Here is a 22,855-nt window from a genome sequence, read left to right on the forward strand (position 1 = left end):
AACCAGATAAAATGTTAAGACTGTTTATTCAGATGAAATTTTAATAGAGGATATTACTTTAAATTGAATCATATGAAGTTGTCATTTCTCTAGGTCAGCAGAGTTGAATATCAACAATTTCATATGACTCAACCTAGTAATAACCAGCTTTTCATAATCAAGTTTTGTTTGTGTCCTAGTTTATACCTGGCATGAACAAGAAATTCCATTTGGGGGATGCCTGAGTGGCTCAGTCAATTAAGCATCCGCTTTCGGCTCAGGTCATGATCTCAGGGTCCTGGATTCAAGCCCCACATCAGCTCCCTGATCAGTGGGGACCCTGCTTCTCCCTCTCCTCCCCCATTGTTCTATTTCTCCCATGCTATCTCTCTCTCTCTAAATAAATAAATAAATAAAATCTTAAAAAAGAGATTAAGTACCAAGTAGTTTAACAGTGAAGTTGAGAAACCCCTGGAGATCTTCAAGATTTACTAAATTTGACTGATCTGACCTGTGTTTTATCTTTAGTTCTGTGTGGACAGAATGAAAAAGGATGACATGATCTAGTCATAGTAAAAGCTCAAGGGTTACTTTCACTGCTTATTTCTGTGCTTTAACCAAATCAAAACACCTTTTGTCCTTTTCATCCCTTCAAGTCCGACTCTAATCAAAAGTAGCAAAGTTTGTCAGGTGGAGACATAACCGGAAAAAAAAAGGAAAAAAAAAAGCCTATCATGAAGATTAAAGTCATTTGTAGAATTTTCATCAGGCAGGAAAACAGACACCACAGAAGCTAATAAAGCACTAAATGTTCGAGTTCACCAAATGATGCTCAAGGGGCATACACAGAGAAGAAAGTTCTTTGGAATTCTTATGGGGAAAAAAATGGCATTGAAAGAATAGCAAGAAGGGAGAAATCAGTGTTAATCAATACTGGAAATGAAAAATAAAGTTTGTAAAAGACACTTTCATAGGTAAGCAATTAACCTTGGAAATTATCATTTGAAAATAATTCTGTATATTTTTAGGCTTATTTTGTACCTGACATTATTTTAGGAGGGTCTCTCCCTCAAATAGCTCAAAACTTAGGTGGGAAGACAACCCTAATGTACATTAAAGACATGAAAATCATTATGGACCAAAACAAAAGTGATCTAAAATGCTGTATAACTACTGGGGGGAAAAAAAATCGGTGGAAGTAGATGTGCCTAAGATGTCACATTCTTTCGAGTAATGACTTACTATATAGCAATCAATAAGCTCTGAAACATTTACAATGGTATTATGTACTAACTGACCCCTCCAGAAACCTCTAGTGAGAGTCAAGTACTTGGAGAAGGCGGCAGACCCTGGGGTTTTGGCTGCAGAACCTGAAACTGCAGGAAAGTCTGAGACTCCTTTTTTTCAGCTGTAAATGGAAAGATACAACTGCAGATGACACTGAATTTCTTCTAGAACTTAAATGCTGTTAGATGTGTAGGACATTTGAACGATAAACTGCCAGATCGCGAGGGTGACCGTGACAGAGGTCATGGACATCGTTGTGGTCCTCATCACCACCACCAAACTCCTCCTCCTAGAAGAACGGTTTTGTATCACGAATTTGTAGCGTGTAAATGCACCATTAATGTAGTACTGTTAGTAGAGTGATGAGATTAATGTTTGTCAGTGACTTTTTACTTAGTTAATTGAAGTATAACCAGCATACAATTATCTGTATATATTTAAACTGTGCAATTTACCAGGTCTGAGCACACATATTCACCCATGTAACCACCACCACAATCTGTATAATTAACATATCCATCACCTCCAGACGTTTTCTTGGACTTCTTGTAATCACTTTCTCTTAATCCTTTCCTTGTCCTACTCCCCAGGCAACCGCTGATCCGACATCTTACATTTTAGTTCACTATTGGTTTTTCTATAATTTTATATAAATGGAATCAAACTGTACACTTTAAACCCTTCACTTAGTTAGCTTGAGATCTATTCATGTTGTGTACACCATTTGCTTTTAGTATTCTGCATGTGTCACAATTTGCCTATCAAATGTCACAGCATTTGGGTGTTTAGTCTTTATCTATTACAAAGCAATCTGCTATAAATACCTGTGTATAAATCTTCATACGAGTACATTTTCTTTTAAAGAAACCAGTGGTTTACTCAAGCAGTTGTACCATCTTCTATTCTCATCTGCCATAGAGTTCCTTGCCGAGAACTAGCAACAAATGCATAAAGGTCTAAGGGAGACAACTGAAAGTATACTAGTATAAAGTTTTTATACTGTGTGTGAAGTACAATATCATGCTAAGTTCACTGTGGTAATTTAAAGATATATACTATACACCCTAAAGCTACTACTAAAATAACAAAATGAGATACAACTCAAAGTTAATCAGATGTAATTGTAATAGTTGACTGGTCCAAGAAATAAATGCAGAGAACAAAAAAGAGACGACTCATCCTTCTACTAATTATGGAATGGTGTTTCGTTGTAGTTTTGCCTTCCTGAATGATTAATGATATTGAACATATTTTCATATGTTACTTAGCTATCCATGTAAATGTTCTGTGAATTTCAAATTAATATATACTCTGTTGTTTTTGGGTGAAGTATTCTAAGTAGCAGACCTACAAGCAATAAACATATTTGTATCTTCTTATATTTAAAATGTATTTCTTGGAGTGCCTGGGTAGCTTAGGGGGTTAAAGCCTCTGCCTTCAGCTCAGGTCATGATCTCAGGGTCCTGGGAATGAGCCCCACATCAGGCTCTCTGCTCAGCAGGGAGCCTGCTTCTTTCTCTCTCTTGGCCTGTCTCTCTGCCTGCTGGTGAGCTCTGTCTGTCAAATAAATAAATAAAAGTAAAAAATAAATAAATAGAATAAAATAAAATGTATTTCTCACAGGTTAGATATTGTTGGTCTTTGGGGTTTTTTGTTCAATATTATAATCTCTTTTAAACCTGGTGTTTAGATTTTTTACAATGAATGTGATCACTGACATATTGAGGTTTCTGTATAACATCTTTACTATTTTTTTTTTAATTTCCCCATTTTTTTTAACACTCCTTTCCCTTTTTAATTTTTTCTATTTTGGATTTATCATTTTTTTTTAATTGAAGTTCATCAATTTTGGTGAAGTATTAGCTATAATATTTTTGTTTTCTTTTTACTGGTTAGAGTTTATAGTACACATCTTTTATAGTAAGCATCTTTAAATTACCATAATCTACAAACAATATGATATACTTTTATGTACAGTATAAGAATCTTACAATAGCATGTTTCCAGTTGTGTCCTCCAGACCTTTCTGTAATCATTTTGTTTTGATTATTACATAAGCAAGGACTAGTTGTTATTGTGTTTAAATATTGGGTAATCTTTCAAATAAATCAAAATAACTTAATTGTTCATTATATTTGTCAACGTAGTTAGTACTGCCAATGTTCTTCATTTCTTTTTATGCATTTATATAAACCTACATTTTTAATCTGGTATTACTTTTCCTCTGTATGAAGGACTTTCATTAGCATTTCTTATAGTACAGGTTGGAAGGAAAGGAATTCTTTTAGCTTATGTCTTAAATACCCTTTACTTTGGCTTAAAATTATTTTGTTAAAAAATTATTTTGTAGGGGCACCTGGGTGGCTCAGTGGGTTAAGGCCTTTGCCTTCGGCTCAGGTCGTGATTCCAAGGTCCTGGGATTGAGCCCCACATGGGACTCTCTGTTCAGCGGGGAAGCCTGCTTTCCTTCCTCTCTCTGCCTGCCTCTCTGCCTACTTGTGATCTCTGTCAAATAAATAAAATATTTAAAAAAAATTATTTTGTAGCCTTTAATTTTGAAAAGCATTTTCCCTGAGTATAGAATTTGAGTTTGACAGTTTTTGTTTCAATAATTTAAAGATGTTGTCCTCTTTTTTATTGCTAGTATCATTTCTTATGAAAAGCTGGCTGCCATCTTTATTTTTCTTACTCTGTATTAGTGTCTGTCTTTTTTTTCTGGAAGCTTTCAAGATTTTCTCTTCTTCCCTGATTTTGAACAATGTGATGATGATGTACCTGGGTGTAATTTTTTTTCCATTTTCTTATGCTTGAGGTTAAGCTTCTTGAGTCTATGTGCTGCCAATTTTGATTGAACTTGAAAAAAATTGGCTATTATCTATTCAAATATTTTATATTTTTTTCTGTACCCATTCTTCCCCTTTGTCCTTTAGAAGACTTCAATTACTTGGTTTGGGGTACTTGAAGTGGTCTCATTGCTTTATTTAAAAAAAAATTATCTGTGTTCCATATTTTTTCTATTATTATATCTTTATTAATCTTTTCTTCTGTGATATCCAATCTGTCATTCCTAATCAATGTGCTTTTCATTTTACATATTGTATGTTTCACTTCTAGAAGTTCAGTTTCAGCTTTTTTTTTTTCCCCAATAGCTTTCATATCTCTCCATTTAACCTTTTACTCATGTGGGGTTTTTTGTACGGACTTCTCCATGGTTCTCTTTGGGTGGCTGGTTTAAACACATGGCAATAGTGGGTGCATGAAATAGTGTGGAAAGGACTTCACTGTGGTAAAAGAAGAAAATGAATCCTGCTTCTTTTACTTCACTTATTGGAAGAATTCTTCAGAAACATTCTATCGACCTCCCTGAGCTTTAGCTTTCTCATCTGTAAATGACAACAACAATGCTTTGTAAAGCACTATGGAGTATTATACCTGTGACAGGAATTCAGTTACTGTAAATAGCTACACAAATTTCAGTGCCTATGAGATTTGCAATGATTTGAGTTTTAGACTTTCCTTCCTAGACATTTATATTTCTTCAACAAGGCACTTCTCTAGCTAGAATTTCTTTTGCTCAGCCATCAAATATTAACATGCTTTAAACACCCTTTATTTGTGGGGTGCCCGGGTGGTCACTGCGTTAAGCATCTGCCTTCAGTTCTGGTCATGATGCCAGGGTCCTGGGATTGAGTCCCGCATCGGGCTCCTTGCTCATTGGACAGCCTGTTTCTCCTTCTGCCTGCTGCTCCCTCGGCTTGTGCTCTCTCTTTCAAATAGATAAATTTAAAAAAAAAATCTTTACTTAGAAATAACTAACCATCTTATTGTCAAGCCCAGCCACAATGAAAGCACCAGGCAGAATTGCCCATTTCCCCTAACATTTGGGGATTGGCTCCTCCCCCCCAGCTGATGATAGAAGCCTTAGCACCATCTCCACCCCAATTAGGAAACAAAAAAAACAAACAAACTGTGTAATGGGGAGCAATCATCTTTCATATTTACCTCAGTGTCTGGAGAACCTACGAGAGTGCCTCATGAATGAACTATTTCTCTAAAGATTATCAGTGTTGGTACTGGGGGAAAAAAAAAAACACCCAGAAAATTAGATTTTACACTTCATTTTTCTGGGCCAATGGAGATCTGCCAACTTTCAGTCTGGCTATATATAGGAAGAGCATGTTGCTCCCCTTTTCCTGCCTTCAAAATGGTTGGTCCACACATGGGGTATGACCTAGAGGTGGAAGGATGGCTAAACAGAGGTTGATTAGAATTGTATTTGGGTCTTGAAAACCCTTGACAGATCCGGATCGTTACAGTGCCTTAACTAGATATATTCCACTCAGGGGTAACTGCTTGGACCTACGGGGCCAAAACAGTTACCAACATACCACTAGGATTTCCCTCCTCTCTGTTCCTCATACAAAGCCCAACTGATGGATATAAGGTGCTCTTACCACAGCCTGGTATTTCATAAAAATGAATTGGATTAATTGGTTAAAATGCAAAGAACCTTCCTGGCAGAAATCTGTGAATGCTAGAGTTGAAAGACATATGGTCACAGGACCGAGGCTATTATGGAACACACGGATGCTGGTGATATGAACAGCTACTGAGTAGTGACCAGCAACCAAACCAGAGTACCGAGGAAAGTGGGAAGAAGAAAGAGCAGGAGGGACCAAGTGATAGAAGAAAGAGAGGGAGGAGAAATAAGAAGTAGGCTCAGTGGGTTAAAGCCTCTGCCTTCGGCTCAGGTCATGATCTCAGGGTCCTGGGATCGAGTCCCACATCGGGCTCTCTGCTCAGCAGGGAGCCTGCTTCCCCCTCTCTCTGCCTGCCTCTCTGCCTACTTGCCTACTTGTGATCTCTGCCTGTCAAATAAATAAGTAAACTCTTAAAAAAAAAAAAAAAAGGAAGTAGAGATAGAGAAAAACAGATACAGATGGACAAACTGTCAGAGAAAAACAGAGAGGAATCAAAGGACATATAATTTCTGCCATTTTGTAGTTCCAACTTGCTTTTTCCTGGTTTCCTGCAAGAGCATTCTGTGTCCAAGTAAAAATCCCTTTTCCATGGTCCAATTTAAGTGTGAGGGTTTTTTTTTTTTTTCTTCCCACCAAGAAGCATCCTTACAGAATAGTCCTCATTGCCCCCAAGGGTTTGTTGTTCGTAACCCAACTGCTTCCTCAAGATTTGGGGGATTGTGTTTGGATTCTATTTAATCCTCCGTTTGAAACGAAGTACACGGCCTTCTATTTCTTGGTCAGTGCAACATCACAAGCCATCTCTAAGGATCTGTCCTGATCTGAAAGCTTACGGTTTGTTGACTGGCAAGAAGTTCTCTTCGGGGACTCTAAGTTGAGTGAATTCAGCCCAGATCTCTTTCCACATACCTTTCCTCTCCTTATTACAAATCCTTTTGTTTCTGCAGTGAAGCAGTGATAGCATAAATGTATTCTGTTGACTGTTGTGTGTGGATGGGTAATGGCTCAATCTCATTTACTCAGTGAAAGGCGGTACTGGTTGTCATGTCTCCCCATTGCCAGGCATATTCGCAATGTAGACAATGATTAGTAAACAAATTTCCAAGCCCATAAAGTGTGACTAAACTCCTTGCTTTAGACAACTGTGGAGCAATCTTCCTGACAAATGACTTCCTGATGCTAATACCATCGTTGTAAGCTGCTCAGACAACTGAGGAAATGCTCCCTTCTCGTGTAGCCCCGAAAAGGCCCATGCTAGTAATCTAGGCAATAAATCAAATCACTGATTACATTCAGGCTGTCATTTTAAACTATTCATCGGCTGTGCTATGGAGCTATTTGTATTTAACTGAGTATTTAAATAAGCTATCTCCTATAGAGCTTACCTTATGCTTAATTCCTGCTCGGTCCTCAGCGGAGAGGCACAGGGCACAGTGGAGAGCCACGGGCCTAAGGCACTCTGTGTGCCACACATGTGGTTGATTGTGAATTAAACATGGCTGACATTCTTGTAGATAGCCAAGGCAATGATGCTTCTATAAACAACAGCTTTAGGAGTTTCTAATGTTCACTCACATCTTAAGAGTTTGCATGTTCATTGCCTCTTGTCAAAAATCTTATTGTGTCAAGGTGGGAAGTAATTTTTTTTTTTCCCCACAATGCCCACTGTGAGACAGATTTACAGGGGCTAAAGGGTTATCTTGAGGTCAAGGAGCATGTTAATCCAGAAAATTTTTGGAACTCAAGTCTATAAACTAGTAGGTCAACAGCTCTTTGGTAATAACGTGGAGTCACTTTTCAAGTCAGTATTTCTATGGACCTTGTAAGTACAGCGATTTGCATGAAATGGGGACTCAGGGGCACCTGGGTGGCTCAGTGGGTTAAGCCGCTGCCTTCGGCTCAGGTCATGATCCCAGGGTCCTGGGATCAAGTCCCGCATCGGGCTCTCTGCTCAGCAGGAAGCCTGCTTCCCTTCCTCTCTCTCTCTGCCTGCCTCTCTGCCTACTTGTGATCTCTCTCTATCAAATAAAGAAACAAAATCTTTAAAAAAAAAAAAAAACAAGAAATGGGGACTCAGGAAATGTGGATAGAATTTAACTGATACCCACTGAACAAGTGGAGGTGACTGTGCAGTCATTTAGGTAAGGTGCTTAAACACCACTGCTGTGCCTATTCCTACCACAGGCATTGTGTTGACTAGACCTTGTTATTAAAATAATTATTTAATACAAATTAAAAATATAACTAACAAGGGGGACTGTCTTGCACTGTTGGTGGGAATGCACACGGGTGCAGTCACTCTCGAAAATAGTATGGAGTTTCCTCAAGAAGTTAAAAATAGAACTACCCTATGATCCAGCAACTGTACTACTAGGTATTTACCAAAAGACTACAAAAATACTAATTCAAAAGGGTCATGGACCCTGATGTTTACAGGATCATTGTCTACAATCTCCAAATTATGGAAATAGCCCAAGTGTTCCCCAGTTGGTGAATGGATAAAGATGTGCACACACACACACACACACACACAGAGGAATATTATTCAGCCATAAAAAAGAATGCACTCTTGCCATTTGCAAAGACATGGATAGAGCTCATAAGTAATATGGTAAGCAAAATAAGTCAGTCAGAAAAAGATGAATACCATATGATTCTACACATAGGTAGAATTTAAGAAACAAATGAGCAAATGAAGAGAGAGAGGGAGACAGACAGACAATCTAAGAAACAGACTTTTAACGACAGGGAACACAGCGATGGTGACCAGAGGGGAGGTGGGTGGAGGGATGGGCGGAATAGGTGATGGGGATTAAGGAGGACACTTGCTATCGTGAGCACTAGGTGTTTTATGGAAGTGTTGAATCACTATATTGTACACTGTTTTGAAACTAATATTATATTGTACATTAACTGGAATTTAAGAAAAACTCAAAAAAATAAATAATAGATATAGAAAAATAACACATGCCTGCCAGCTTCCCTCAAAGAGGGAATCAGTATGAAGTTTTATTTCATAAGTTAGCAAAAGCAAAGCACCAACCATCAACTATAGAGTCTTCTGGAAAGGACAGTATCTACGTAACATAAATGCAAGCCTCCTAGCTCCAAAATTTCTTATTCAAATAAACCATACTGGCATTTTCTCTCTAAAACCCACTGGAAAAAACTTACTCCTTTTTTTCCTGAGGCAATGATTTATGACAAGCATAAAACATTTCATTAACTATTGTATAGGCAAATAAAATCAAATGTCATAATTATGAAATGATCAAATATACAACTTACCAGGAACAAAGAACAAAGATAACCAGTGCCTTTGATTTATGTCATACTTTATCACTTCAAAGCACTTTCATATACCTTAATACATACCCATATGATGCTTTAAAAATTATGTGTGTTTACAACCCCTCCTAACCCATATTTCTGCCAGAAAGCAAATAGTCATGCCTCCGTTCTGGGCCAACACTCTCTACAGTGTCTCATTCTTAAAATCATACAACATCTTGGTCTTTTTAAGATAAAAATTTCAAACTTCTTTTTTCAACTCATGGTAAGAGAGGTAAAACTAAAAGTGAAATGACTTAGCATTAATCTCTGGAGGGTATCAAATTGCCATTAATGGGGGAATTATTAAGCTTTCAAAAACCTTTACAAAAATTTCTTCATTTGCATTTTCATTTTACCAGCTTTGGAACTGTCTAGTTTGGTTTTTTGTATTTGTTTTTGTTTTTTTCAGGTCAAAGCAGTTTTCCTAAGACAATAGTTTAGGTGTTGGAAAAAACATCCTTCTTTATTTTTACTTGCATCTTCTTGGTGGCTTCAGAACAGGGAACTGCTTTGTAGTCATGGCTCTGCTATAACCTGCCTGTGAGATTCAAGTGTCACCAGTAAAATGAGGGAGTTGAATAAAATAGTCTCTCAGATCCTGCACCAATTTCAGTTCTGTAATTCTTATTTCAGCAATACTTTCCTTTTACAGCACCCTGTTTATTAGTCTTTTCTCGGCCTCACTAGTCAGATTAGAACTTTTTTTTTTTAATGCAAACACTACTGTCATCTTTGCTGTGAAGTCCTGAATCTTACCACAAAGAATGTCATCATGTTATAAATGCTAATAATAATAATTGTTGATAATACTGCCATTTTTTTAAAAGATTTTATTTATTTGACAGACAGCGATCACAAGTAGGCAGAGAGGCAGGCAGAGAGAGGAGGAAGCAGGCTCCCTGCTGAGCAGAGGGCCCAGTGAAGGGCTCAATCCCAGGATCCTGGGATCATGACCCGAGCCGAAGACAGAGGCTTTAACCCACTGAGCCATCCAGGTGCCCAATAACACTGCCATTTTTAATGCTTACCAATACCATGAAATCTATATACACTATCTCAATATAACAATCCTGTTATATTACATTATATTATATACATTATATGTATAGATACCTAATGTATACCTATATACATTATCACAATTTAACAATCTCAATTTTTCATATTGGAAAAACCAAACCTCAGAATTTAATTCCCCCCAATGCAAACATTAGTCATACTATTAATAAGATACCTTATTTTCAGAATGCCAGGATACCATTTTACACTCCAGCTCACAGGGCAGTGTGGTGGGAGGCATGGAGGAGCTCATCGATGATATGTATGCATTTTTCAAAATCTGCACATAAATTCATTATGACCTCATTTTCACCTGCTATCCCCCAAAACAGCAACAACAAAAAACCTTACAAAAGAAGATAAATGTGCAATTCTCATGCCATTTCATGGTAAAATGGAAGTATGCACAGGCAGATCCAAAACAGTGTTTTTGGAACCCGTGATGTAGAACCTCAGTATTAAGAACGGAATTGTAGAGTTCTAGAAACTGGCAACAAAAAGAGCCACTGTTGAAAATTTAGGCATTTGTTTTTGGTATTCTAGAGGGGACAAATAGAAAATATGTGTGAATGTAACTTAACACTCACACATATTTTGTCAGTAAACTAAAAAAAATTGTGAAAAAACTGTGCACATTATATACATATTACATGAACAGCAGGGTGGAATGGGTTTGAATTTGAATTTCTTCTTCCTTGAAAAGAGTGTTGCTTTAAACATAGATATATTGGTATAGCCATTGTAGATAATGCTTCCTCTCAAAAATAAGGCATACAGTACATTATAGGAAAACTTCCCCCAAACATAGATAATTCCTATCTTACGCATCCATTCCAGTATCCTCTTCTGTGTACTTGTCCCATCAGTTATGAGGCCTTCTACTTTGTTTAGTGGGAACAAACACCATTCCTGACCTCGATGAGCACCGGACACTGTTATACCTCTGTCTTTTGGTGACGATTACCTTATTCTTGGGTAGTTTCCCCACATCCCTGTACTTATCATTATTCAGCTGATTTCTCAAGGGAACCTTCTGCAGGATTAAAATATTAGAATAAGTATTTCTGCTACTGTGTTCCTTTGGATGAATGCTTTATTTCACACATGTAACTGACAACCTGTGGATCAAATATGTCTAGAATTCAGATGCTGTGTGACATGCTTTGTGTTGGTTCTTATACTATTTCACTTTGCTTATCAATTAAATTGAGATTTTCAGACTTTCTAATTATAGTCAAGAGGGAATAACAGACTGGAGATACTCTCCCACATGAAAAATCAAAAAGTGAACAAAGTCTAAGGTTTTCAATATATTGGAGATCTGTCAAAGAAGGACAGTGATCCCAAGGAAACAAAAAACAAACAAGGTGAGTCTTATGATGACTTCAGCTGACTGTGTGGAGATAGTTTTCCAGTCACTGTACAAGGAGAAAGAACTCAAATGGAGTCTACTAGATTCTCTGAGCCAACAGTCTGGGAACACCAAGGCAGCTAAAGGCCACAGGCATGTCAAAAAGAAGAGAACTGAACAGAAGGAAAACTTTGACAATCTGCAGAAGGTTCCCTTTGAGTAATCCAGTGAGTCATGGTAACTGCACACGCTGAAACTACCCAAAGCCTGGTTACGATGCATCCAAGGGGGCGCCTGGGCGGCTCAGTTGGTTAAGCAACTGTCTTCAGCTCAGGTCATGATCCCGGGCTCCCAGGATCAAGTCCTGAATCTGTCTCCCTACTCAGTGGGGAGCCTGCTTCTCCCTCTAACCCTCCCATGTCTTGTGTGCTCTCTCTCTCTCTCACACATTCTCTCTCAAATAAATAAATAAATAAAATCTTAAAAAAAAAAAAAAAAAAAAAAAAAAGACACATCAACGGGATGAGCTCAGTGTGCTGCACTCACCCACACCAGAATAGTGCTTGTTTCTACCTGGGAGCCTTGAAAAAATTGATCAGTTCATGAGTCCGTAGGCAGAGTACTTAGCAGAGTCTTGCTTCAGAATTGAGGAATAATTAGCCCAAAGCTGAGCACTATTTCATTTCCACTTAACAGATTCTAAAAGCAACATTCAAAAAACCAAACTGTTTCTATGTGACTTAACTATGTCTCAAAGTAAAGTTCAGTAGTATTTATAGGATGCAAGTAATATCCATCACCCAGCGAGATAATATTTAGTGTCTGGCACTCAGTATAAAATTACCAGGCATCTGAAGTAGCAGAAAAATATGACACATAACAAAGAAAAAACTGATCAGTCAAAACTGACACTGATGGAGAATTGGCAGTCAAGGACATCAAAAGAGTGGTATGTTTTGCATGTGTTCAAAAAGGGAAGTAGAGAAAGTGTCAAGGGAATAAGAAGACAAGTCACAGATGGGGAGAAAATATTTTCAAAAGGCACAGGTGATCAAGGACTAGTATCCAAAACAGTTAAAAGACTTTTAAAATTCAACAACAACAACAAAAAACACTTTAAAAAATCCTTCTTAAAATCTTGCCAAAGAATATATACAGATGGCGAGTAAGCATTTGAAAAGATGCTACTTAGATGTCATCAGGGAACTGTCAATTAAAACAACAATATCTCACTATCCACCTTCTGGAATGGCCAAACTCTTGAACACAGACAACACCAAATGCTACGGAGGATTCAGAGCGACAGGAACTTTCATTCATTGCTGGTGGGAATGCAAACTGGTACAGTCACTTTAAAAGACAGTTTGTTTCCTACAAAATGAAAAACACTCTTACCATACAATTCAGCAATAACATTTCTTGGCATTGACCCAAAGAAATTGATAACTTATGTTCACACAAAAACTTGCATATGGATGTTTATAACAGCTTTATTCATAAATGCCAAAACTTGGAAGCAACCAAGATGTTCTTTGGTAGGTCAATGGATAAACAAACTGTGACATATCTGGGCAATGGATTATTTTTCAGTGCAAAAAAGAAATGAAAAGCCACATAAAAGACACAAAGTAAGCTTAACTGCATATTACTAAGTGAAAAAAGCCAACATGTAAAGGTCATACACTGTATGACTCCAACCCTAGGACCTGCTTCAAAAAAAAACTATACAGAGAGTAAAAAGAAATTCAGGGAGGTGGGGATGAAAGGTGGAACATGGGATTTTTAAGGCAAAGTACTCTGTATGATACCATGATGATGGACACACATCATGATATATTTGTCCAAACCTATAAAATATAAACCACCAGCAGTGAACCATAATGTAAATGCGGTCTTTGGGTGATAATGATGTGTCAATGTAGGTTTGCCAATTGTAAAAAAAATATACCACTTTGGTGGATGGGGGAGTGTTAGTAATAAGGGGAGGTAATGGATATGTGGGGGCAGAAGATACATGGAAAATCACTGTATCCTCTTCTCAATTTCTCTGTGAACTTAAAACTTCTCTGAGAAAATAGAGTCTTACCTAAAAAAAGTTAAGTAGAGCCATGGAAGATATAAAAACCCCAACTTGAATTTCCTGAGAAAGAAACCGAAATATCTGAGATGAAAAATACAGTGGCACTGGGTATTTACCCCAAAGATACAGATGTAGTGAAAAGAAGGGCCATCTGTACCCCCAATGTTCATAGCAGCAATGGCCACAGTCGCCAAACTGTGGAAAGAACCAAGATCTTCTTCAACAGACGAATGCATAAAGAAGATGCGGTCCGTATACATAATGGAGTTTTATGCCTCCATCAGAAAGGATGAATAGCCAAATCTGTATCAACATGGATGGGACCGGAAGAGATTATGCTGAGTGAAATGAGTCAAGCAGAGAGTCAATTATCATATGGTTTCACTTATTTGTGGAGCATAAGAAGTAATATGGAGGACATGGGGAGATGGATAGGAGAAGGGAGTTGTGGGAAATCGGAGGGGGAGACAAACTATGAGAGACTATGGACTCTGAAAAACAGTCTGAGGGTTTTGGAGGGGAGGAGAACGGGGGATTGGTGAAGCCTGGTGGTGGGTATTATGGAGGGCACGTATTGCATGGAACACTCGGTGTGGTACATAAACAATGAATTCTGGAACACTGAAAAGACATTAAAAAATAAATAAAAATTTAAAAAAGAAAAAGAAAAATACAGTGCCTTGGATTAATAATAAATTAGATATGACCAAAGAAAAGGTGAGCAAATGTAAACACATAGCAATAAAAATAATCCAAAGTGAAACGCAGAAGAAAAGGAAAGAGAGAGAGAAAGAGAAAAGATAAACTTTCCATCAGCAGTTGTGGGACAACTTCAAAAGGCCTAATATATTTTATAAGGGGAATCTCCAAAAGGTAGAGGGAGAAAAAATGTTTACAGAAATAGCCAAAATGTTTGCAAGTTTGAAGAAAACTGCAGACTCACAATCCCAATTGATTTAATAAACCCCATGCACCAGAAATATAAAGAAAACCACACCATGGTACAACACTACCATATTGTGCAACTGAGTAAAGAAAACGTGGTCTTTTAATAGCAACTCAGGAGGAAAAAGACATGCACAGAGGAGCAAAGATGAGGGCAACAATGGCTTTCTCACCAAGAATAAGGAAAGCATGTAAACATGAAGATGATGGAAAAATATCTTCTAAGTTTTTTTTTTTTAAATGGCATTCAGAATCCTATGAGCAACCCAAAAATGCAGTAAAAGCATTAGACAAACTACAACATCTGTTTCTGATCAAAACTCTCTGCATATCAGAAACAGAAGATGACTGTCTCAATTGCATAAAGGGCATCTACAAAGAGCCTAAAGCTAAGCTCATCGTTAATCAAAAAAAAAACAATGTGCTCTGCTGGAGACTGAGAACAAGGCCAGGAGATGCACTTGTGTCACTTCTCCTTGGATCATATCGGAAATCTTAGCCAGAGCAATACGGCAATCAAAATTGTATCAGGTTTCTTTTTGTGTGAAGAACGATAGCAGATTCTAAAACTCATTTGGAAATAATTCAAAGGCTCTAAGATAGATAACTAAAAAAATTTAAAATGGAGGACTAACACTGATTTTAAGACTGATTTTAAAGTCGGGGCACCTGGGTGGCTCAGTGGGTTAAAGCCTGTGCTTTCGGCTCAGGTCCTGATCTCAGCGTCCTGGGATCGAGCCCCACATCGGGGCTCTGTGCTCAGCAGGGAGCCTGCTTCCCCCTCTCTCTCTGCCTGCCTCTCTGCCTACTTGTGATCTCTGTCTGTCAAATAAATAAATAAAATATTTTAAAAAAATACTGATTTTAAAGTAAAACTGCAGTAATCTAGACTGTATGGTACTGGCATACAGATGGATAAGCAGGTAAATAGAACAGAACAATCTAGAAACAGATCAACACATCCAGGGATGGGTGAATTTTATTAAAGGTGCAAAAGCCATTTAGTAAAGAAATGATGGTGCTTTCAAAAAATGGTCCAGGAACCACTGGATATCCATATGCAAAATAATGAACTTAGGTCTATAACTTCTACCACATTAGAAAATTACCTTAAAAATGTATGATGGACCTAAATGTAAAATATAAAACTATTTAAAAAAAAACTTGCACAAATACAAAATAGAAAAACAGTAAAAATGAGCAAACTAAAAACTTAACTAAAAATGATACATGGACAGCACATGAAAGATGCTTGAAACCACTAGTCATCAGAGAAGTGCAAACTACAACCACCATAAGATACCACTACACTACACATATAGAAGGATTGCAAAAATCTAAAAGACTGACCTTACAAAGTGTTAGAAGGGTGTAACGCCTGGAGCTCCCATACATTGGTGATGGAAATTTAAAATGGTATAACCACTCGGAAAAATTACCTTAAAAATTACCTATATTCATAATAGATGTCCCATCTATTCAACTCTAGGTATTTATTCAAGAGAAATGCATATAAATGTTTGCATAGACAGTTTACAAGTTTCCAAACAGCTTTATTTTTTTTCTAAAGGGCTTTGTTTTTAATAGCTAAAAACTAGAAACAAACCAAATGCCCCTCAAAAGGTGAATGCATAAATAAACTTTGATATTTTATAACAATGAAATGCTATGCAGCAAGAAAAAGAAATGATCTCTTGCTGAATCCTACAATATCAAAGGGTTTCAAAATAATTACACTGAGTCAATCAAACCCTACGAAAGAAGAATGCATAATGTATGCTCTATATAAAAGTCACAAAATGCAAAATGCAGAGCATTCTATAGCTTCATAAAGGAGACCAGGGATTGCCTTGCCATGGAGGGAGTTAAGGAGGGACGGTTTTCCTGGGGCATGAATATGGGGCGAGATATATGTTCATTATATTGTCTGTGGTGATGGCTTCATTGAGGTATATGCAAGTCAAAACTTAACAAAGAGTACACTTTAAATATGTAGACTTACATTTTGCCAATTTTACTTCGATAAACCTGATTTTAAGTTTTCAAACTTATAGCTTCTCCTGAGAATCTGTGGGCTCTAGCTTCATTACATCTGCATGAATACGCGGCCATTGAAGCTGTAGTTTTCCAAGTTGCTTGCTCGACGTTTGCCATAGTCCTGTCCTTTCTTTGTTGCCCTTATCCTGCTTGATTCATTTATTTGACTGGTTTAGAGATTTGGATTTATGACTACCAATGGATTTCTTGTCTTCGGTTAACAAACAAATGGAGGCTAAAATAGTTTCTTCCATCAGTGAAAAGGGAGGAACTATCCAAACTCATTCTATGGTATCCCGTTATTTGGTCCCAACTGATTTTCCAAACCTATTTCTGAACACACTCTTCATCAGCCAATACAAACAAAAGCACTCTATTTCTTATTCACTATTGCCTACATCTCCAAACAAGCTGTATGTTTTGGGTTTGCTCACTTGGTATGTTAATAACATCCTTGTTTACACCATCAGCATAGAAAGGAGGGAAGAAAAAGAAAGGATTCAGGGTTTGGAGTTTTCATTTCTATCAAATGCCAATTGGAAAGTCATCTTTTGTCTTTAGAAAGAAAAGAACTTATGCCAGAAAAATAATTTCTTACCTTTTGGTACAAATATAAGAGGCTTTAAAAATAAACGACCTCTTAGAAAATGAGAGGCTGTAAAAGTTATCATCAACAATTTCATCATGGTATAGGTGTGATGGGTCAGTTGATGCCCCAAATCCTTCTCCTGCCCTTAGTCCTAAATCATCAGATGTCAGGATATTGCTGAATCAAGCCAGTAAATTCGAAGTTATGTTAGGTCAACCCAAGTTACAGATCATATCTTAATCTTTTTTCCTCCTATACAGTCACCCCAACCATGCCACCTTTGTTTGAAAAATTCTTTTTATTCACTTTCTTCCAAAGATAAAGATTAATAAATGTGAGTATTAAGTGACTTCATAATATTAATTTCACTTTTGATAATTTCTGCTTAGTATTAAATATGAGATAATTATTGCTTCTATATTTTGCATACCTGTATTAAATATATTCCCAAATATATCAATACTTGTAATAGTTTCACATGATATACTTACAAATAAAACTTCTCATCCCATACTGGATTCAAATTTCCAAAAATGGTTTTGGTTCTTCTTTTGTTCTTTCCCACTTGAACAGTTACATATGGGTCACTCGACCCTGTTTTGTCTTTTGCCTGTAAGCCTTGTGCCGAAACCACTGAAATAAATAAAAATAAACATTTTAATATAAAGATTTCCTCAAACAAACAAACAAAAATGGTAATGAAGGGCAGCTCTTCTAACACTTTGCACGCTGGGTTTGTGGATACATTCCCACTGCTTTTATTGTCATGAACATTAGGACTTTAAAAATATTTAATGAAAGAATGAAAGCACTGAGTATTAAAACCTTCCTTGAATAAATATTTTCTTTTGCCTGTAATGAGTAGCAGCTATACATATATACTGCCCTATTCACACCAGCTATATAATTGTATACACATTACTATATATATGTATAGAGAAATAAAGATGCACATACAATATGCCCAAAGTTATCCAACATAATTCAAAGGTCTGTGATTTAAAATGTCTTTCTAATTGCGAGTTTGCTGTCACTACTGAACAGCTCAACCTAGTTAAAAAAAAAAAAATGGCATCTTTATTTTATCTTGCAAGTACCATATGAGTAAGTTAAGAGGCTTGGTTAATGTTTATCTAGTTATAGGCAACTTCAGAAGTTCATATTACCAGACATCATTAAGCTCAAATTGCCTTGACTCGAGGATCAAATGTTTGAGGGGTACTGATCAAGAATTAAGTGAAATGATGTGTGTTTTCTCATTAAGAAAAACTGGCTAAAGAGATTTTTAGCTACTCTTGTAATTTATCAGTGGCAGGCAGCTACAAAGCTAATCTCTTGTAAATTGCAGGATATTGATGAGTATATTGTAAAAGAGAAACTTCTTCCTCTAGAAGAGTTTTTGATTAGAACAACAGACTGCAATTACTTCAATTATCTAGGACATACTTTAGAAATTTCAAATATAGATTATACTTCTTATCAATATTGACAAGACTGGAAAATTCTACTTATTTTACCCATAATTTTCATTAGAGTGATTTCTAAAACATATGAAAATCTCAATGCAGAATAAAAATTTTAAAGACGACTTTTTACCTGTAATGGTAATTTTAGCTGACCACTTAGATGTCCCATCTAGTACACTCTGCTTGGCCGCTTTTGTGTACTGCACAAAATCTTCTTTAGAAATCTGAAACATTTCCTGAATGACTTCAAACACCTCTGGCCTGTTTTTCTCCCTAATCTTCATTCTTTCTTTCATAGCCATAATAATGGTCTGAGTCTTGTCTTCAGCACCATGCTTAGAACTCTTTTCTGCTGCTCCTATAATGGAAAAATCAATTGTGACATAAATGCACATAAAGTTACTTTTGGATGGCCTGAGAGAGGGAGAGAAAGAAGGAACAGGAGAATGAATAAATGGTTTCATTCTGAGGAGTCAGAGTACCTACTTCATGGAACAGCAGGACAAGATAAATGCTGCTGGAGAAAATACCTAGACTGAGATTCAGAACCAGCCTTTGCGTTAGTGGCAAGTAAATGGACTTCCATCATTCCCAGCTTTTCCAGTTGTATTATTTGCGTAAATCAGGGCTTGAACAAATGCGTGGTTTGAATTTGCAAAGAGCAAAAGAAGGCACAAGTCAAATACGGCATATACTACATGCCAGACAAAACTGAGAAACAGGATATAGAGGGCAAATGTTTCCCCAAACTCAGTATTTCAAATCCTTGTGTTCAAAGTGTTTAATTATTTCTAATGATGGAATTCATCATGATTAAGTGTTTAAATTCTTCTTGTAAAATAAATAGCACCATTGGTAAGATTTTACTTGGAATTACAGAGATTGTGCTGTTTAAAAAGGATTTGGAAACCATGTAAGTACATGAAGGATCACAGGCCCAAACTCTCATTTTGTGATATGGCCATTGTTTTCAATAGGCTAAATTCTTTCTACTCAAAACCCTTCTTGATGTCCAGGATTTTTTGTTTGTTTGTTTGTTTGTTTATGATTGGTCTCAACTTTCCGGGTATTTTTGTTTTTAACACTAATCCTTTTGGCAATGAAAGATTTCCAAAAGTTCATTCTTGGATCCCTCACTTTCCCCAGCCAACCGCCAGGTATTTTCAAGGCTGTGTGTGACCTCTGGGTTGTGCAACAATCCATGACAAGTTAACAGTGAACCATGATTCCAACTCTCATAGTTCCTTAGTGAGTTTGAGATGAGAAAGCAAAACCCCAAGGACCAGCGTAGCAGGAGCAACCACTGCTGATACCCAATATTTTTGGGTGCCAAACAAAGGTGATGTAATGAAAAGAATAAAAAACAACACTCGGTAACAGATCCAATTTTCATCTACATGACTGTATCACCCAACTTACAATTTTTTGAAATATATCTCTGAAATAACCACATTAATATCTGGTAGAATGTTTAGAGGTTAAATGAGAGAATTTATCTGCATGATTTCTACCACAAAGGATAGCCTTATTAATGTTCTTTGAGTCTAAGTCTTTGAATGTTAAGCCTAATGGAAGCACGGAAGCTAAGACAAAGAGGAAAAGGTCAGCTGTTGGCTTTCCTTCTAATGAATTCATATTTAACAGCAGTACTTAAGTGAAAATCTTGATTTATTTGAAAGTATGACATTTGTTTCCCGAAGTGGAAAAAACACATCCATAATAACCAAGGTGTAATTAAAGAAAGTTAAAGGGATGAATATTCTAATGGCATAAAGAGCAGATTCCCTGTCTTTATCTTAAAACAACAACAAAACAAAAGCAAGAAAAAAAAAAAAAACTTTGAGAACTTAAACCACATTAAAAAAAAAAAAGAATACAAAGAATGAATGCATTACATTTAAGATAACTTGAAAGTACATTCCAAATGCCCTAGTCTTCTGTTAAAACAGGCCATAGAAAAGCTACGCATTTGTAAATTACATATCCTTAAACAATTCAGCATGTTTATAATTTAGCGTCAATGGTTTGACTGCACATCCTTAATTCTTATACAATAAAACTAGCTTAGGCTACATTGAATAATCCCCAGCTAGCCAATAGGCATATTTTACTTCAAGTACTGAAATAGTCATTAAATAGAAAGAGCAGTGTCGCCTTGAAAAAATTATTGCAAGATTCAGAGTGCCCCAAAACTTGAGTATGTGACAGCCATTCTAAGAATGAATGTTCAAAAGGTGAGAAGTGCCATAAGATGTAACTCTCCCCCAAATTTCCAAGTAACTACTACTGTTTGAGCTCTTAGTGCTCTCAAAGGCTACAGGAAAAAAAAAAAAAAAAGGCCTTGAGAGTTAAAGTCCTTTGGATTATTTTTCTAAATTCAGGAAGAGCTAGCAGATGACTACCCACATAATAATGCTCATTCAAGTAATCACTATCAAATTCAGGTAGAATATACTAAAGGTAGAATACACTAACAATTTTTTTACCTAAAGGAATCTAATCTCTGTACTTAACAACAGCATCCTGAATTTTTTGAATGAGTTAATTAAGAAAGCGTGACTATTAGCTGTGAAATCTTTCCCCAATGCCCTTGATATTGGAGTAGAAAACTCTTAATTTGTGGACAACAGGAAAACCCCCTGCAAAACCACTATTCTGGGGAAAGCAGGTTAACAGAGGCTCATGTTTAAACCTCTCATCTGTTATTTGTAGAAAAAGATATGTGGCATTTTAAAAGTTCTACTTTTACATGTTTTGATCTGAGGGAAATGATTTCACTTAAATCCGTGTAGTTTGGAGATAAAGAAAAATCTGTAATTAATTTTTGTCACTGATCTATAAGCACTTTCCACTGCCTATTGTTTATCAAACCTGATTTTCTTAATGAAACTATTTCTGAGATGGCTGCAATTTGCCATGAATTTTCAACCTTTTGGGTTTGTTATTTTCCTTCAGGTTTGGTCTGTTTATCTCAAAGTCACCAGAGATAAACTTAACTTTGGATTTATATGACTCTTCCTTCAAAGTGTACAGCAGAAGGTCTAGCAGCTTCACTGAAATACAGTGAGTAATAGGTCAATCAAGGATCAGCAATAAATGGGATCAAAAGAGATAATGTACACTGAAAGCACTTTGTAAAATGTAATACATTATCCAAATGGAATGTATCACTGTTACTTTTAAAAACCCTTAATTGACAGATCAGAGGATACATTTATGCACAACAAAATTCATCCTTGCAAGAGATACAAGAGAATTCATCTGTAAACAGGCAAACTTAGCTAACATGGTCCCTTTCTACATAATTTAATGGGAAGACCACTAAATCGGAACCCTCACTTTCTCTATAATTTTTATTTTTTTTACCCAAAACATAAATTTCATGTGAAATTCACAATTTCACCACCTTTGCATGGCAATTTGTGATTCTAGTGTTTCAGATTATTATCTATATACATCTAACAGCTGCAATAGTCTCTCTTGGTCTCAATCTCTTTCTTGTTTTTCTCAAAAGCAATTCCAAAAATTTCTATTTTTTTCAAGTCACTTGCCTCACCTCATTAACCTCCATTCTCAGTACATGATCTTATCTCTTCCTTAACAAGGATAAAGTTTCCCTAACTCACTGGCACATTTTCTCCCCTCCCTTATGGAAGAAGACAAACAAGCAAAACCAAATAGTAACAACAACAAAACCAGACCTTACCTGAAATATTAGCAGATTTCTATGGTATAAAATATTCCTAACATGGCTTATTTCAAGCAACTGCCTTGCAAATTCTTAAACATTTATCAATCACCACTGGCTCAGACGCTTGTAAATCCATGTAGCTTAACCACGAGCCTGTAAGGCCAACCTCAACTAAATGTGTATTCCAAGTCTCAAGCACGCTCTTTAGAAAACAGGATACATTCAATAAAAAGAGAAGATAAAATTTTTCCCTGAGAAACCTAAAGCAAAATTATTGCCGTATTTGAATATTTAATTTGGCTCTGGGTTCAATTTTATGTTTTAGGAACTTTGGGTAAAATGATACACACATTGTGGAGTCTTATGAAAAGACAAAATAGGGGCACCTGAGTGACTCAGTCATTAAGTGTCTGCCTTCAGCTCAGGTCATGATCCCAGGGTCCAGGGTTCGAGCCCTGTGTGGGGCTCCCTGCTTTTCGGAAAGCCTGCTTCTCCCTCTTCCACCTCCACTTTCCCTGCTATGTTATCTCTCACAGTTTCTCTCTGTGTCAAATAAA

The 22,855-nt window shown here is 36.6% G+C and overlaps 1 protein-coding gene across 2 annotated transcripts in view; it reads right to left on the bottom strand.

Annotated features, from left to right (window-relative positions):
• The window catches only part of UNC13C (unc-13 homolog C), a 599,404-nt gene that overhangs the window by 331,621 nt on the left and 244,928 nt on the right, over positions 1-22,855 (bottom strand). For both annotated transcript variants that reach the window (XM_044230120.1, XM_044230119.1), the window contains exons 11-12: positions 18,738-18,965; positions 17,633-17,774 (exon numbers count right to left, since the gene is read on the bottom strand). In XM_044230120.1, coding sequence (XP_044086055.1) covers positions 17,633-17,774; positions 18,738-18,965 — 370 coding nt within the window. The remainder of the gene's footprint in view (positions 1-17,632; positions 17,775-18,737; positions 18,966-22,855) is intronic.

The sequence above is a fragment of the Neovison vison genome, chromosome 13, assembly GCF_020171115.1.
Source record: "Neovison vison isolate M4711 chromosome 13, ASM_NN_V1, whole genome shotgun sequence".
NCBI lineage: Eukaryota > Metazoa > Chordata > Mammalia > Carnivora > Mustelidae > Neogale > Neogale vison.